At 42.3% G+C, this 16,921-nt stretch overlaps 2 protein-coding genes across 3 annotated transcripts in view; one reads left to right on the forward strand and one right to left on the reverse strand.

Annotated features, from left to right (window-relative positions):
• The window catches only part of LOC130199299 (plasma membrane calcium-transporting ATPase 3-like), a 218,478-nt gene that overhangs the window by 74,264 nt on the left and 127,293 nt on the right, over window positions 1-16,921 (forward strand). The window lies entirely within an intron of this gene.
• The window catches only part of haus7 (HAUS augmin-like complex, subunit 7), a 41,468-nt gene continuing 39,575 nt past the window's right edge, over window positions 15,029-16,921 (reverse strand). The window contains exon 7 of the mRNA XM_056422671.1: window positions 15,029-15,457. Coding sequence (XP_056278646.1) covers window positions 15,431-15,457 — 27 coding nt within the window. The 3' untranslated portion in view covers window positions 15,029-15,430. The remainder of the gene's footprint in view (window positions 15,458-16,921) is intronic.

Genomic DNA, 16,921 nt, shown 5'->3' on the forward strand with positions numbered 1-16,921 from the left:
ATGGTTGGTGTCCTCTGGTTGATCACATATGATGATGATGATGATGATGGTTGGTGTCCTCTGGTTGATCACATATGATGATGATGATGATGATGATGATGGTTGGTGTCCTCTGGTTGATCACATATGATGATGATGATGATGATGGTTGGTGTCCTCTGGTTGATCACATATGATGATGATGATGATGATGATGGTTGGTGTCCTCTGGTTGATCACATATGATGATGATGATGATGATGATGATGGTTGGTGTCCTCTGGTTGATCACATATGATGATGATGATGATGGTTGGTGTCCTCTGGTTGATCACATATGATGATGATGGTTGGTCTCCTCTGGTTGATCACATATGATGATGATGATGATGATGGTTGGTGTCCTCTGGTTGATCACATATGATGATGATGATGATGATGGTTGGTGTCCTCTGGTTGATCACATATGATGATGATGATGATGATGGTTGGTGTCCTCTGGTTGATCACATATGATGATGATGATGGTTGGTCTCCTCTGGTTGATCACATATGATGATGATGATGGTTGGAGTCCTCTGGTTGATCACATATGATGATGATGATGATGATGGTTGGTGTCCTCTGGTTGATCACATATGATGATGATGGTGGTTGGTGTCCTCTGGTTGATCACATATGATGATGATGATGATGATTGGTGTCCTGGTTGATCACATATGATGATGATGATGATGATGGTTGGTGTCCTCTGGTTGATCACATATGATGATGATGATGATGGTTTGTCCTCTGGTTGATCACATATGATGATGATGATGATGATGGTTGGTCCTCTGGTTGATCATATGATGATGATGATGATGATGATGGTTGGTCTCCTCTGGTTGATCACATATGATGATGATGATGATGATGGTTGGTGTCCTCTGGTTGATCACATATGATGATGATGATGATGATGATGATGGTTGGTGTCCTCTGGTTGATCACATATGATGATGATGATGATGATGGTTGGTCTCCTCTGGTTGATCACATATGATGATGATGATGATGGTTGGTCTCCTCTGGTTGATCACAGATGATGATGATGATGATGATGGTTGGTGTCCTCTGGTTGATCACATATGATGATGATGATGATGATGATGATGGTTGGTGTCCTCTGGTTGATCACAGATGATGATGATGATGGTTGGTGTCCTCTGGTTGATCACATATGATGATGATGATGATGGTTGGTGTCCTCTGGTTGATCACATATGATGATGATGATGATGATGATTGGTGTCCTCTGGTTGATCACATATGATGATGATGATGATGATGGTTGGTGTCCTCTGGTTGATCACATATGATGATGATGGTTGGTGTCCTCTGGTTGATCACAGATGATGATGATGATGATGGTTGGTCTCCTCTGGTTGATCACATATGATGATGATGATGATGGTTGGTCTCCTCTGGTTGATCACATATGATGATGATGATGGTTGGTGTCCTCTGGTTGATCACAGATGATGGTGATGATGATGATGATGGTGTGTCTCCTCTGGTTGATCACATATGATGATGATGATGATGATGATGGTTGGTGTCCTCTGGTTGATCATATGATGATGATGATGATGATGGTTGTCTCCTCTGGTTGATCACATATGATGATGATGATGATGGTTGGTCTCTGGTTGATCACATATGATGATGATGATGATGATTGGTGTCCTCTGGTTGATCACATATGATGATGATGATGATGATGGTTGGTGTCCTCTGGTTGATCACATATGATGATGATGATGATTGGTGTCCTCTGGTTGATCACATATGATGATGATGATGATGGTTGGTCTCCTCTGGTTGATCACATATGATGATGATGATGATGATGATGATGATTGGTGTCCTCTGGTTGATCACATATGATGATGATGATGATGGTTGGTCTCCTCTGGTTGATCACATATGATGATGATGATGATGATGATGGTTGGTGTCCTCTGGTTGATCACATATGATGATGATGATGATGATGATGATGATGATGGTTGGTCTCCTCTGGTTGATCACATATGATGATGATGATGATGATGGTTGGTGTCCTCTGGTTGATCACAGATGATGATGATGATGATGATGATGGTTGGTCTCCTCTGGTTGATCACATATGATGATGATGATGATGGTTGGTCTCCTCTGGTTGATCACATATGATGATGATGATGATGGTTGGTGTCCTCTGGTTGATCACAGATGATGATGATGATGGTTTGTCTCCTCTGGTTGATCACATATGATGATGATGATGATGATGATGATGGTTGGTGTCCTCTGGTTGATCACATATGATGATGATGATGGTTGGTCTCTGGTTGATCACATATGATGATGATGATGGTTGGTGTCCTCTGGTTGATCACATATGATGATGATGATGATGATGATGGTTGGTCTCCTGTGGTTGATCACATATGATGATGATGATGGTTGTCTCCTCTGGTTGATCACATATGATGATGATGATGATGGTTGGTCTCCTCTGGTTGATCACATATGATGATGATGGTTGGTGTCCTCTGGTTGATCACATATGATGATGATGATGATGATGATGGTTGGTGTCCTCTGGTTGATCACATATGATGATGATGATGATGATGGTTGTCTCCTCTGGTTGATCACATATGATGATGATGATGATGATGGTTGGTGTCCTCTGGTTGATCACATATGATGATGATGATGATGGTTGTCTCCTCTGGTTGATCACATATGATGATGATGATGATGATGGTTGGTGTCCTCTGGTTGATCACATATGATGATGATGATGATGATGATGATGGTTGTCTCCTCTGGTTGATCACATATGATGATGATGATGATGATGGTTGGTGTCCTCTGGTTGATCACATATGATGATGATGATGATGGTTGGTGTCCTCTGGTTGATCACAGATGATGATGATGATGGTTTGTCTCCTCTGGTTGATCACATATGATGATGATGATGATGATGATGATGGTTGGTGTCCTCTGGTTGATCACATATGATGATGATGATGGTTGGTCTCCTCTGGTTGATCACATATGATGATGATGATGGTTGGTGTCCTCTGGTTGATCACATATGATGATGATGATGATGATGGTTGGTCTCCTGTGGTTGATCACATATGATGATGATGATGGTTGTCTCCTCTGGTTGATCACATATGATGATGATGATGATGATGGTTGGTCTCCTCTGGTTGATCACATATGATGATGATGATGGTTGGTGTCCTCTGGTTGATCACATATGATGATGATGATGATGATGATGGTTGGTGTCCTCTGGTTGATCACATATGATGATGATGATGATGATGGTTGTCTCCTCTGGTTGATCACATATGATGATGATGATGATGATGGTTGGTGTCCTCTGGTTGATCACATATGATGATGATGATGATGGTTGTCTCCTCTGGTTGATCACATATGATGATGATGATGATGGTTGGTGTCCTCTGGTTGATCACATATGATGATGATGATGATGATGATGATGGTTGTCTCCTCTGGTTGATCACATATGATGATGATGATGATGGTTGGTGTCCTCTGGTTGATCACATATGATGATGATGATGATGATGATGGTTGGTCCTCTGGTTGATCACATATGATGATGATGATGGTTGGTCTCCTCTGGTTGATCACATATGATGATGATGATGATGGTTGGTCTCCTCTGGTTGATCACATATGATGATGATGATGATGGTTGGTGTCCTCTGGTTGATCACATATGACGATGATGATGGTTGGTGTCCTCTGGTTGATCACATATGATGATGATGATGATGATGGTTGGTGTCCTCTGGTTGATCACATATGATGATGATGATGATGATGATGGTTGGTGTCCTCTGGTTGATCACATATGATGATGATGATGGTTGGTCTCCTCTGGTTGATCACATATGATGATGATGATGGTTGGTGTCCTCTGGTTGATCACATATGATGATGATGATGATGATGGTTGGTGTCCTCTGTTTGATCACATATGATGATGATGATGGTTGGTGTCCTCTGGTTGATCACATATGATGATGATGATGATGATGGTTGGTCTCCTCTGTTTGATCACATATGATGATGATGATGGTTGGTGTCCTCTGGTTGATCACATATGATGATGATGATGGTTGGTGTCCTCTGGTTGATCACATATGATGATGATGATGGTTGGTGTCCTCTGGTTGATCACATATGATGATGATGATGATGATGATGATGATGGTTGGTGTCCTCTGGTTGATCACATATGATGATGATGATGGTTGGTCTCCTCTGGTTGATCACATATGATGATGATGATGGTTGGTGTCCTCTGTTTGATCACATATGATGATGATGGTGGTTGGTGTCCTCTGGTTGATCACATATGATGATGATGATGATGGTTGGTGTCCTCTGGTTGATCACATATGATGATGATGATGATGGTGGTTGGTGTCCTCTGGTTGATCACATATGATGATGATGATGATGATGATGATGATGATGATGATTGGTGTCCTCTGGTTGATCACATATGATGATGATGATGATGATTGGTGTCTGGTTGATCACATATGATGATGATGATGGTTGGTGTCCTCTGGTTGATCACATATGATGATGATGATGATGGTGGTTGGTGTCCTCTGGTTGATCACATATGATGATGATGATGATGGTTGGTGTCCTCTGGTTGATCACATATGATGATGATGATGGTTGGTGTCCTCTGGTTGATCACATATGATGATGATGATGGTTGGTGTCCTCTGGTTGATCACATATGATGATGATGATGATGATGGTTGGTGTCCTCTGGTTGATCACATATGATGATGATGATGATGATGATGGTTGGTCTCCTCTGTTTGATCACATATGATGATGATGATGGTTGGTGTCCTCTGGTTGATCACATATGATGATGATGATGGTTGGTGTCCTCTGGTTGATCACATATGATGATGATGATGGTTGGTCTCCTCTGGTTGATCACATATGATGATGATGATGGTTGGTGTCCTCTGGTTGATCACATATGATGATGATGATGATGGTTGGTCTCCTCTGTTTGATCACATATGATGATGATGATGGTTGGTGTCCTCTGGTTGATCACATATGATGATGATGATGATGGTTGGTGTCCTCTGGTTGATCACATATGATGATGATGGTGGTTGGTGTCCTCTGGTTGATCACATATGATGATGATGATGATGATGATGATGGTTGGTGTCCTCTGGTTGATCACATATGATGATGATGATGATGGTTGGTCTCCTCTGGTTGATCACAGATGATGATGATGATGGTTGGTGTCCTCTGGTTGATCACATATGATGATGATGATGATGATGGTTGTCTCCTCTGGTTGATCACAGATGATGATGATGATGATGGTTGGTGTCCTCTGGTTGATCACATATGATGATGATGATGGTTGGTGTCCTCTGGTTGATCACATATGATGATGATGATGATGATGATGATTGGTGTCCTCTGGTTGATCACATATGATGATGATGATGGTTGGTGTCCTCTGGTTGATCACATATGATGATGATGATGATTGGTGTCCTCTGGTTGATCACATATGATGATGATGATGGTTGGTGTCCTCTGGTTGATCACATATGATGATGATGATGATGATGATGATGGTTGGTGTCCTCTGGTTGATCACATATGATGATGATGATGATGATGGTTGGTGTCCTCTGGTTGATCACATATGATGATGATGATGATGATGGTTGGTCTCCTCTGGTTGATCACAGATGATGATGATGATGATGATGATGATGGTTGGTGTCCTCTGGTTGATCACATATGATGATGATGATGATGATGATGGTTGATCACAATTGATGATGATGATGATGGTTGGTCTCCTCTGGTTGATCACATATGATGATGATGATGATGATGGTTGGTGTCCTCTGGTTGATCACATATGATGATGATGATGATGATGGTTGGTGTCCTCTGGTTGATCACATATGATGATGATGATGATGATGATGATGGTTGGTGTCCTCTGGTTGATCACATATGATGATGATGATGATGATGATGGTTGGTGTCCTCTGGTTGATCACATATGATGATGATGATGATGATGATGGTTGGTGTCCTCTGGTTGATCACATATGATGATGATGATGATGGTTGGTGTCCTCTGGTTGATCACATATGATGATGATGATGATGGTGGTTGGTGTCCTCTGGTTGATCACATATGATGATGATGATGATGGTTGGTCTCCTCTGGTTGATCACATATGATGATGATGATGATGGTTGGTGTCCTCTGGTTGATCACATATGATGATGATGATGATGATGGTTGGTGTCCTCTGGTTGATCACATATGATGATGATGATGGTTGGTGTCCTCTGGTTGATCACATATGATGATGATGATGGTTGGTCTCCTCTGGTTGATCACATATGATGATGATGATGGTTGGAGTCCTCTGGTTGATCACATATGATGATGATGATGATGATGGTTGGTGTCCTCTGGTTGATCACATATGATGATGATGGTGGTTGGTGTCCTCTGGTTGATCACATATGATGATGATGATGATGATGATTGGTGTCCTCTGGTTGATCACATATGATGATGATGATGATGATGGTTGGTGTCCTCTGGTTGATCACATATGATGATGATGATGATGGTTTGTCTCCTCTGGTTGATCACATATGATGATGATGATGATGATGGTTGGTCTCCTCTGGTTGATCACATATGATGATGATGATGATGATGATGGTTGGTCTCCTCTGGTTGATCACATATGATGATGATGATGATGATGGTGTCCTCTGGTTGATCACATATGATGATGATGATGATGATGATGGTTGGTGTCCTCTGGTTGATCACATATGATGATGATGATGATGATGATGGTTGGTCTCCTCTGGTTGATCACATATGATGATGATGATGATGGTTGTCTCCTCTGGTTGATCACAGATGATGATGATGATGATGATGGTTGGTGTCCTCTGGTTGATCACATATGATGATGATGATGATGATGATGATGGTTGGTGTCCTCTGGTTGATCACAGATGATGATGATGATGGTTGGTGTCCTCTGGTTGATCACATATGATGATGATGATGATGGTTGGTGTCCTCTGGTTGATCACATATGATGATGATGATGATGATGATTGGTGTCCTCTGGTTGATCACATATGATGATGATGATGATGGTTGGTGTCCTCTGGTTGATCACATATGATGATGATGGTTGGTGTCCTCTGGTTGATCACAGATGATGATGATGATGATGGTTGGTCTCCTCTGGTTGATCACATATGATGATGATGATGATGGTTGGTCTCCTCTGGTTGATCACATATGATGATGATGATGGTTGGTGTCCTCTGGTTGATCACAGATGATGGTGATGATGATGATGATGGTGTGTCTCCTCTGGTTGATCACATATGATGATGATGATGATGATGATGGTTGGTGTCCTCTGGTTGATCACATATGATGATGATGATGATGATGGTTGTCTCCTCTGGTTGATCACATATGATGATGATGATGATGGTTGGTCTCCTCTGTTTGATCACATATGATGATGATGATGATTGGTGTCCTCTGGTTGATCACATATGATGATGATGATGATGATGGTTGGTGTCCTCTGGTTGATCACATATGATGATGATGATGATTGGTGTCCTCTGGTTGATCACATATGATGATGATGATGATGGTTGGTCTCCTCTGGTTGATCACATATGATGATGATGATGATGATGATGATGATTGGTGTCCTCTGGTTGATCACATATGATGATGATGATGATGGTTGGTCTCCTCTGGTTGATCATATGATGATGATGATGATGATGATGGTTGGTGTCCTCTGGTTGATCACATATGATGATGATGATGATGATGATGATGATGGTTGGTCTCCTCTGGTTGATCACATATGATGATGATGATGATGATGGTTGGTGTCCTCTGGTTGATCACAGATGATGATGATGATGATGATGATGGTTGGTCTCTGGTTGATCACAATTGATGATGATGATGATGATGGTTGGTCTCCTCTGGTTGATCACATATGATGATGATGATGATGGTTGGTGTCCTCTGGTTGATCACAGATGATGATGATGATGGTTTGTCTCCTCTGGTTGATCACATATGATGATGATGATGATGATGATGATGGTTGGTGTCCTCTGGTTGATCACATATGATGATGATGATGGTTGGTCTCCTCTGGTTGATCACATATGATGATGATGATGGTTGGTGTCCTCTGGTTGATCACATATGATGATGATGATGATGATGATGGTTGGTCTCCTGTGGTTGATCACATATGATGATGATGATGGTTGTCTCCTCTGGTTGATCACATATGATGATGATGATGATGATGGTTGGTCTCCTCTGGTTGATCACATATGATGATGATGGTTGGTGTCCTCTGGTTGATCACATATGATGATGATGATGATGATGATGGTTGGTGTCCTCTGGTTGATCACATATGATGATGATGATGATGATGGTTGTCTCCTCTGGTTGATCACATATGATGATGATGATGATGATGGTTGGTGTCCTCTGGTTGATCACATATGATGATGATGATGATGGTTGTCTCCTCTGGTTGATCACATATGATGATGATGATGATGATGGTTGGTGTCCTCTGGTTGATCACATATGATGATGATGATGATGATGATGGTTGTCTCCTCTGGTTGATCACATATGATGATGATGATGATGATGGTTGGTGTCCTCTGGTTGATCACATATGATGATGATGATGATGGTTGGTGTCCTCTGGTTGATCACAGATGATGATGATGATGGTTTGTCTCCTCTGGTTGATCACATATGATGATGATGATGATGATGATGGTTGGTGTCCTCTGGTTGATCACATATGATGATGATGATGGTTGGTCTCCTCTGGTTGATCACATATGATGATGATGATGGTTGGTGTCCTCTGGTTGATCACATATGATGATGATGATGATGATGGTTGGTCTCCTGTGGTTGATCACATATGATGATGATGATGGTTGTCTCCTCTGGTTGATCACATATGATGATGATGATGATGATGGTTGGTCTCCTCTGGTTGATCACATATGATGATGATGGTTGGTGTCCTCTGGTTGATCACATATGATGATGATGATGATGATGGTTGGTGTCCTCTGGTTGATCACATATGATGATGATGATGATGATGGTTGTCTCCTCTGGTTGATCACATATGATGATGATGATGATGATGGTTGGTGTCCTCTGGTTGATCACATATGATGATGATGATGATGGTTGTCTCCTCTGGTTGATCACATATGATGATGATGATGATGATGGTTGGTGTCCTCTGGTTGATCACATATGATGATGATGATGATGATGATGGTTGTCTCCTCTGGTTGATCACATATGATGATGATGATGATGATGGTTGGTGTCCTCTGGTTGATCACATATGATGATGATGATGATGATGATGGTTGGTCTCCTCTGGTTGATCACATATGATGATGATGATGATGGTTGGTCTCCTCTGGTTGATCACATATGATGATGATGATGATGGTTGGTCTCCTCTGGTTGATCACATATGATGATGATGATGATGGTTGGTGTCCTCTGGTTGATCACATATGACGATGATGATGGTTGGTGTCCTCTGGTTGATCACATATGATGATGATGATGATGATGGTTGGTGTCCTCTGGTTGATCACATATGATGATGATGATGATGATGATGGTTGGTGTCCTCTGGTTGATCACATATGATGATGATGATGGTTGGTCTCCTCTGGTTGATCACATATGATGATGATGGTTGGTGTCCTCTGGTTGATCACATATGATGATGATGATGATGATGGTTGGTGTCCTCTGTTTGATCACATATGATGATGATGATGGTTGGTGTCCTCTGGTTGATCACATATGATGATGATGATGATGATGGTTGGTCTCCTCTGTTTGATCACATATGATGATGATGATGGTTGGTGTCCTCTGGTTGATCACATATGATGATGATGATGGTTGGTGTCCTCTGGTTGATCACATATGATGATGATGATGGTTGGTGTCCTCTGGTTGATCACATATGATGATGATGATGATGATGATGATGGTTGGTGTCCTCTGGTTGATCACATATGATGATGATGATGGTTGGTCTCCTCTGGTTGATCACATATGATGATGATGATGGTTGGTGTCCTCTGTTTGATCACATATGATGATGATGGTGGTTGGTGTCCTCTGGTTGATCACATATGATGATGATGATGATGGTTGGTGTCCTCTGGTTGATCACATATGATGATGATGATGATGGTGGTTGGTGTCCTCTGGTTGATCACATATGATGATGATGATGATGATGATGATGATGATGATGATTGGTGTCCTCTGGTTGATCACATATGATGATGATGATGATGGTTGGTGTCCTCTGGTTGATCACATATGATGATGATGATGGTTGGTGTCCTCTGGTTGATCACATATGATGATGATGGTGATGGTTGGTGTCCTCTGGTTGATCACATATGATGATGATGATGATGGTTGGTGTCCTCTGGTTGATCACATATGATGATGATGATGGTTGGTGTCCTCTGGTTGATCACATATGATGATGATGATGGTTGGTGTCCTCTGGTTGATCACATATGATGATGATGATGATGATGGTTGGTGTCCTCTGGTTGATCACATATGATGATGATGATGGTTGGTCTCCTCTGTTTGATCACATATGATGATGATGATGGTTGGTGTCCTCTGGTTGATCACATATGATGATGATGATGGTTGGTGTCCTCTGGTTGATCACATATGATGATGATGATGGTTGGTCTCCTCTGGTTGATCACATATGATGATGATGATGGTTGGTGTCCTCTGGTTGATCACATATGATGATGATGATGATGGTTGGTCTCCTCTGTTTGATCACATATGATGATGATGATGGTTGGTGTCCTCTGGTTGATCACATATGATGATGATGATGGTTGGTGTCCTCTGGTTGATCACATATGATGATGATGATGATGATGGTTGGTGTCCTCTGGTTGATCACATATGATGATGATGATGGTTGGTCTCCTCTGGTTGATCACATATGATGATGATGATGGTTGGTGTCCTCTGTTTGATCACATATGATGATGATGATGATGATGGTTGGTGTCCTCTGGTTGATCACATATGATGATGATGATGATGATGATGATGGTTGGTCTCCTCTGTTTGATCACATATGATGATGATGATGATGATTGGTGTCCTCTGGTTGATCACATATGATGATGATGATGATGATGGTGGTTGGTGTCCTCTGGTTGATCACATATGATGATGATGATGATGATGGTTGGTGTCCTCTGGTTGATCACATATGATGATGATGATGATGGTGGTTGGTGTCCTCTGGTTGATCACATATGATGATGATGATGATGATGATGATGATGATTGGTGTCCTCTGGTTGATCACATATGATGATGATGATGATGGTTGGTGTCCTCTGGTTGATCACATATGATGATGATGATGATGATGATGGTTGGTGTCCTCTGGTTGATCACATATGATGATGATGATGATGGTTGGTGTCCTCTGGTTGATCACATATGATGATGATGATGATGGTTGGTGTCCTCTGGTTGATCACATATGATGATGATGGTTGGTGTCCTCTGATTGATCACATATGATGATGATGATGATGGTTGGTGTCCTCTGGTTGATCACATATGATGATGATGATGATGATGATGGTGGTTGGTGTCCTCTGGTTGATCACATATGATGATGATGATGATGATTGGTGTCCTCTGGTTGATCACATATGATGATGATGGTTGTCTCCTCTGGTTGATCACATATGATGATGATGATGATGGTTGGTGTCCTCTGGTTGATCACATATGATGATGATGATGATGATGATGGTTGGTCTCCTCTGGTTGATCACATATGATGATGATGATGATGATGATGATTGGTGTCCTCTGGTTGATCACATATGATGATGATGATGATGGTTGGTGTCCTCTGTTTGATCACATATGATGATGATGATGATGATGATGGTTGGTGTCCTCTGGTTGATCACATATGATGATGATGATGGTTGGTGTCCTCTGGTTGATCACATATGATGATGATGATGATGATGGTTGGTGTCCTCTGGTTGATCACATATGATGATGATGATGGTTGGTGTCCTCTGGTTGATCACATATGATGATGATGATGATGATGATTGGTCTCCTCTGTTTGATCACATATGATGATGATGATGGTTGGTGTCCTCTGGTTGATCACATATGATGATGATGATGGTTGGTGTCCTCTGGTTGATCACATATGATGATGATGATGATGATGGTTGGTGTCCTCTGGTTGATCACATATGATGATGATGATGGTTGGTGTCCTCTGGTTGATCACATATGATGATGATGATGATGGTTGGTCTCCTCTGGTTGATCACATATGATGATGATGATGGTTGGTGTCCTCTGGTTGATCACATATGATGATGATGATGATGATGATGGTTGGTGTCCTCTGGTTGATCACATATGATGATGATGATGATGGTTGGTGTCCTCTGGTTGATCACATATGATGATGATGATGATGGTGGTTGGTGTCCTCTGGTTGATCACATATGATGATGATGATGATGATTGGTGTCCTCTGGTTGATCACATATGATGATGATGGTTGGTGTCCTCTGGTTGATCACATATGATGATGATGATGATGGTTGGTGTCCTCTGGTTGATCACATATGATGATGATGATGATGATGGTTGGTCTCCTCTGGTTGATCACATATGATGATGATGATGGTTGGTGTCCTCTGGTTGATCACATATGATGATGATGGTTGGTGTCCTCTGGTTGATCACATATGATGATGATGATGATGATGGTTGGTGTCCTCTGGTTGATCACATATGATGATGATGATGGTTGGTGTCCTCTGGTTGATCACATATGATGATGATGATGATGATGGTTGGTGTCCTCTGGTTGATCACATATGATGATGATGATGGTTGGTGTCCTCTGGTTGATCACATATGATGATGATGATGATGATGATGGTTGGTGTCCTCTGGTTGATCACATATGATGATGATGATGGTTGGTGTCCTCTGGTTGATCACATATGATGATGATGATGATGGTTGGTGTCCTCTGGTTGATCACATATGATGATGATGATGGTTGGTCTCCTCTGGTTGATCACATATGATGATGATGATGATGGTTGGTGTCCTCTGGTTGATCACATATGATGATGATGATGATGGTTGGTGTCCTCTGGTTGATCACAGATGATGATGATGATGATGGTTGGTGTCCTCTGGTTGATCACAGATGATGATGATGATGGTTGGTGTCCTCTGGTTGATCACATATGATGATGATGATGATGATGGTTCGTGTCCTCTGGTTGATCACATATGATGATGATGATGATGGTTGGTGTCCTCTGGTTGATCACATGATGATGATGATGGTTGGTGTCCTCTGGTTGATCAGATGATGATGATGATGGTTGGTGTCCTCTGGTTGATCACATATGATGATGATGATGATGGTGGTTGGTGTCCTCTGGTTGATCACATATGATGATGATGGTTGGTCTCCTCTGGTTGATCACATATGATGATGATGGTTGGTGTCCTCTGGTTGATCACATATGATGATGATGATGATGATGATTGGTGTCCTCTGGTTGATCACATATGATGATGATGATGATGGTTGGTGTCCTCTGGTTGATCACATATGATGATGATGATGGTTGGTCTCCTCTGGTTGATCACATATGATGATGATGATGGTTGGTCTCCTCTGGTTGATCACATATGATGATGATGATGATGGTTGGTGTCCTCTGGTTGATCACATATGATGATGATGATGATGATGGTTGGTGTCCTCTGGTTGATCACAGATGATGATGATGATGGTTGGTGTCCTCTGGTTGATCACAGATGATGATGATGGTTGGTGTCCTCTGGTTGATCACATATGATGATGATGATGATGATGGTTCGTGTCCTCTGGTTGATCACATATGATGATGATGATGGTTGGTCTCCTCTGGTTGATCACAGATGATGATGATGATGATGGTTGGTGTCCTCTGGTTGATCACATGATGATGATGATGGTTGGTGTCCTCTGGTTGATCAGATGATGATGATGGTTGGTGTCCTCTGGTTGATCACATATGATGATGATGATGGTGGTTGGTGTCCTCTGGTTGATCACATATGATGATGATGGTTGGTGTCCTCTGGTTGATCACATATGATGATGATGATGATGATGATTGGTGTCCTCTGGTTGATCACATATGATGATGATGATGATGGTTGGTCTCCTCTGGTTGATCACAGATGATGATGATGGTTGGTGTCCTCTGGTTGATCACATGATGATGATGGTTGGTGTCCTCTGGTTGATCACAGATGATGATGATTGGTCTCCTCTGTTGGATCACATATGATGATGATGATGATGGTTGGTGTCCTCTGGTTGATCACATATGATGATGATGGTTGGTCTCCTCTGGTTGATCACATATGATGATGATGATGGTGGTTGGTGTCCTCTGGTTGATCACATATGATGATGATGATGGTTGGTCTCCTCTGGTTGATCACATATGATGATGATGGTTGGTGTCCTCTGGTTGATCACATATGATGATGATGATGATTGGTGTCCTCTGGTTGATCACAGATGATGATGATGATGGTTGGTGTCCTCTGGTTGATCACATATAATTGAGGATCATCTGCAGAACAATGAAAGTTCATGGAATGTTTCTGATAAATACAAACTGAGATCCATCTGATAAATAGGATTTAAACCAGAGAGCACGCACACACACACAGATTATGATTCATTTATTTCGCAGGGTCAACAGACTGTAACAATCAAAGTCCTGCATATGTAATGTTACTTACATAAAAGTACAAAAGTATTGTCATCAAAATATACGATATATAAACGACAAAACCTGACCATAGAATTACTTTAACATAAACTACCTAGTTTACGTTATTACTTTATTAAGGCACGGTGGCTGACTTCGTAGTGAATAGTGTGGAGCAGATGTAGTGGAGCTATAAAGTATAGAGTCGTTGTTGAAGAGCATAACCATGGTGATGAAGAGGATTCATGTGGCCAGGTAACGTGTGGACGGCTGTGAAGGGTGAGAGGGTCCTCACGGCAGGGTCCCCGAGAGCCACCAGAGAGAGTGTGTGTGTGGAACATCTGGTTGATCCAGACGCTCACGCTTCACTCGGGTGCGTGTCCAGCTGGAGGAGCAAAGCATTTGGGGGAAAGGGAGAACAATACAATCAGTGCGTTTACATGCAATCGAATTATTGGCTTAGTCGGACTGAAATCGAATTATCCGTTTCATGTAAACACCTTAGTCGGACTATGTGCGGTCCGACTTCGGTCCGATTAACACCCTGGATAGCTCGGTCCGATCCAGTTGATAATTCGACTCTCGCGGCATGTAACGGTGAATTCGATTCGGAACTGGACTTTGCGTCTTTGCGCATGCTTGAGATCCCGCCGCCCTCCTCCCTCCTCCCTCCCTCCTCCCCCCTCCCTCTCTCCTCCCGCCGCCCTCCTCCCTCCCTCCTCCCTCCCATGTCGTGACCCGGAAGTCGAAAGAGACGATAAATTAAATTCTCCGTGTACCTTCGGCGACGGCATCTTCTCTCCGTTATCAACTCAGCCAACAGCGCCATTTGCATTCGCTGTACTCCTATGAACACCATGGAAGAATAGCAGAGGGATGTAGCTTCGCCTTGCTCTCTGTTCGCCATCTTTCTAGAAATGTTGTTGTTGGTGGTGAAGAGGTCAAGCGGAAATGGCTGTATCACCACGAGTTGTAATGAAAACAGCGCCACCTATCGTATCGGATATGACATGCTTTCAAAGGCCAATGATTCACTCACTGCATGTATATTGGGATAACAGCAGATCCCCCAAAAGATAGCAGAGTCCGACTAAAGCAAGATGAGAATTATACCATCATGTAAACGCACTGACTGTCTGGATTGAAACAGGAGAATAAAGAGAGGAACGTGTTTGACATCAAAGCCTCGTACCCGAAGGCTGCAACACACAACACACACAACACACACACCAGTCTGAGCCAGCACAAGCATCAGGGTAGAGAGATACATGTATGTATATATAAGAGCCCTGACCTTTGACCCAGAGGCTCACCACTGTGAGCATCAGGAGGAGAGGAGGTGGTGCCTAGAAGCAGATCCACACTCAGCATCACGGAGGGAGCTTCCTGCTTCCTCCTCCCCTTGAGTGGCTGAGCAACTGAGAGCAAAGGAAACGAGCCCTAGTGTCCTAGACATGACGAGGTCTCAAAGGAAACGAGCCCTAGTGTCCTAGACATGACGAGGTCTCAAAGGAAACGAGCCCTAGTGTCCTAGACATGACGAGGTCTCAAAGGAAACGAGCCCTAGTGTCCTAGACATGACGATGTCTCAAAGAAAACGAGCCCTAGTGTCCTAGACATGACGAGGTGTCAAAGGAAACGAGCCTTAGTGTCCTAGACATGACGATGTCTCAAAAACGAGCCCTAGTGTCCTAGACATGACAAGGTCTCAAAGGAAACGAGCCTTAGTGTCCTAGACATGACGAGGTCTCAAAGGAAACGAGCCTTAGTGTCCTAGACATGACGAGGTCTCAAAGGAAATGAGCCTTAGTGTCCTAGACATGACGAGGTCTCAAAGGAAACGAGCCCT

Source organism: Pseudoliparis swirei, chromosome 9 (genome assembly GCF_029220125.1).
Source record: "Pseudoliparis swirei isolate HS2019 ecotype Mariana Trench chromosome 9, NWPU_hadal_v1, whole genome shotgun sequence".
NCBI lineage: Eukaryota > Metazoa > Chordata > Actinopteri > Perciformes > Liparidae > Pseudoliparis > Pseudoliparis swirei.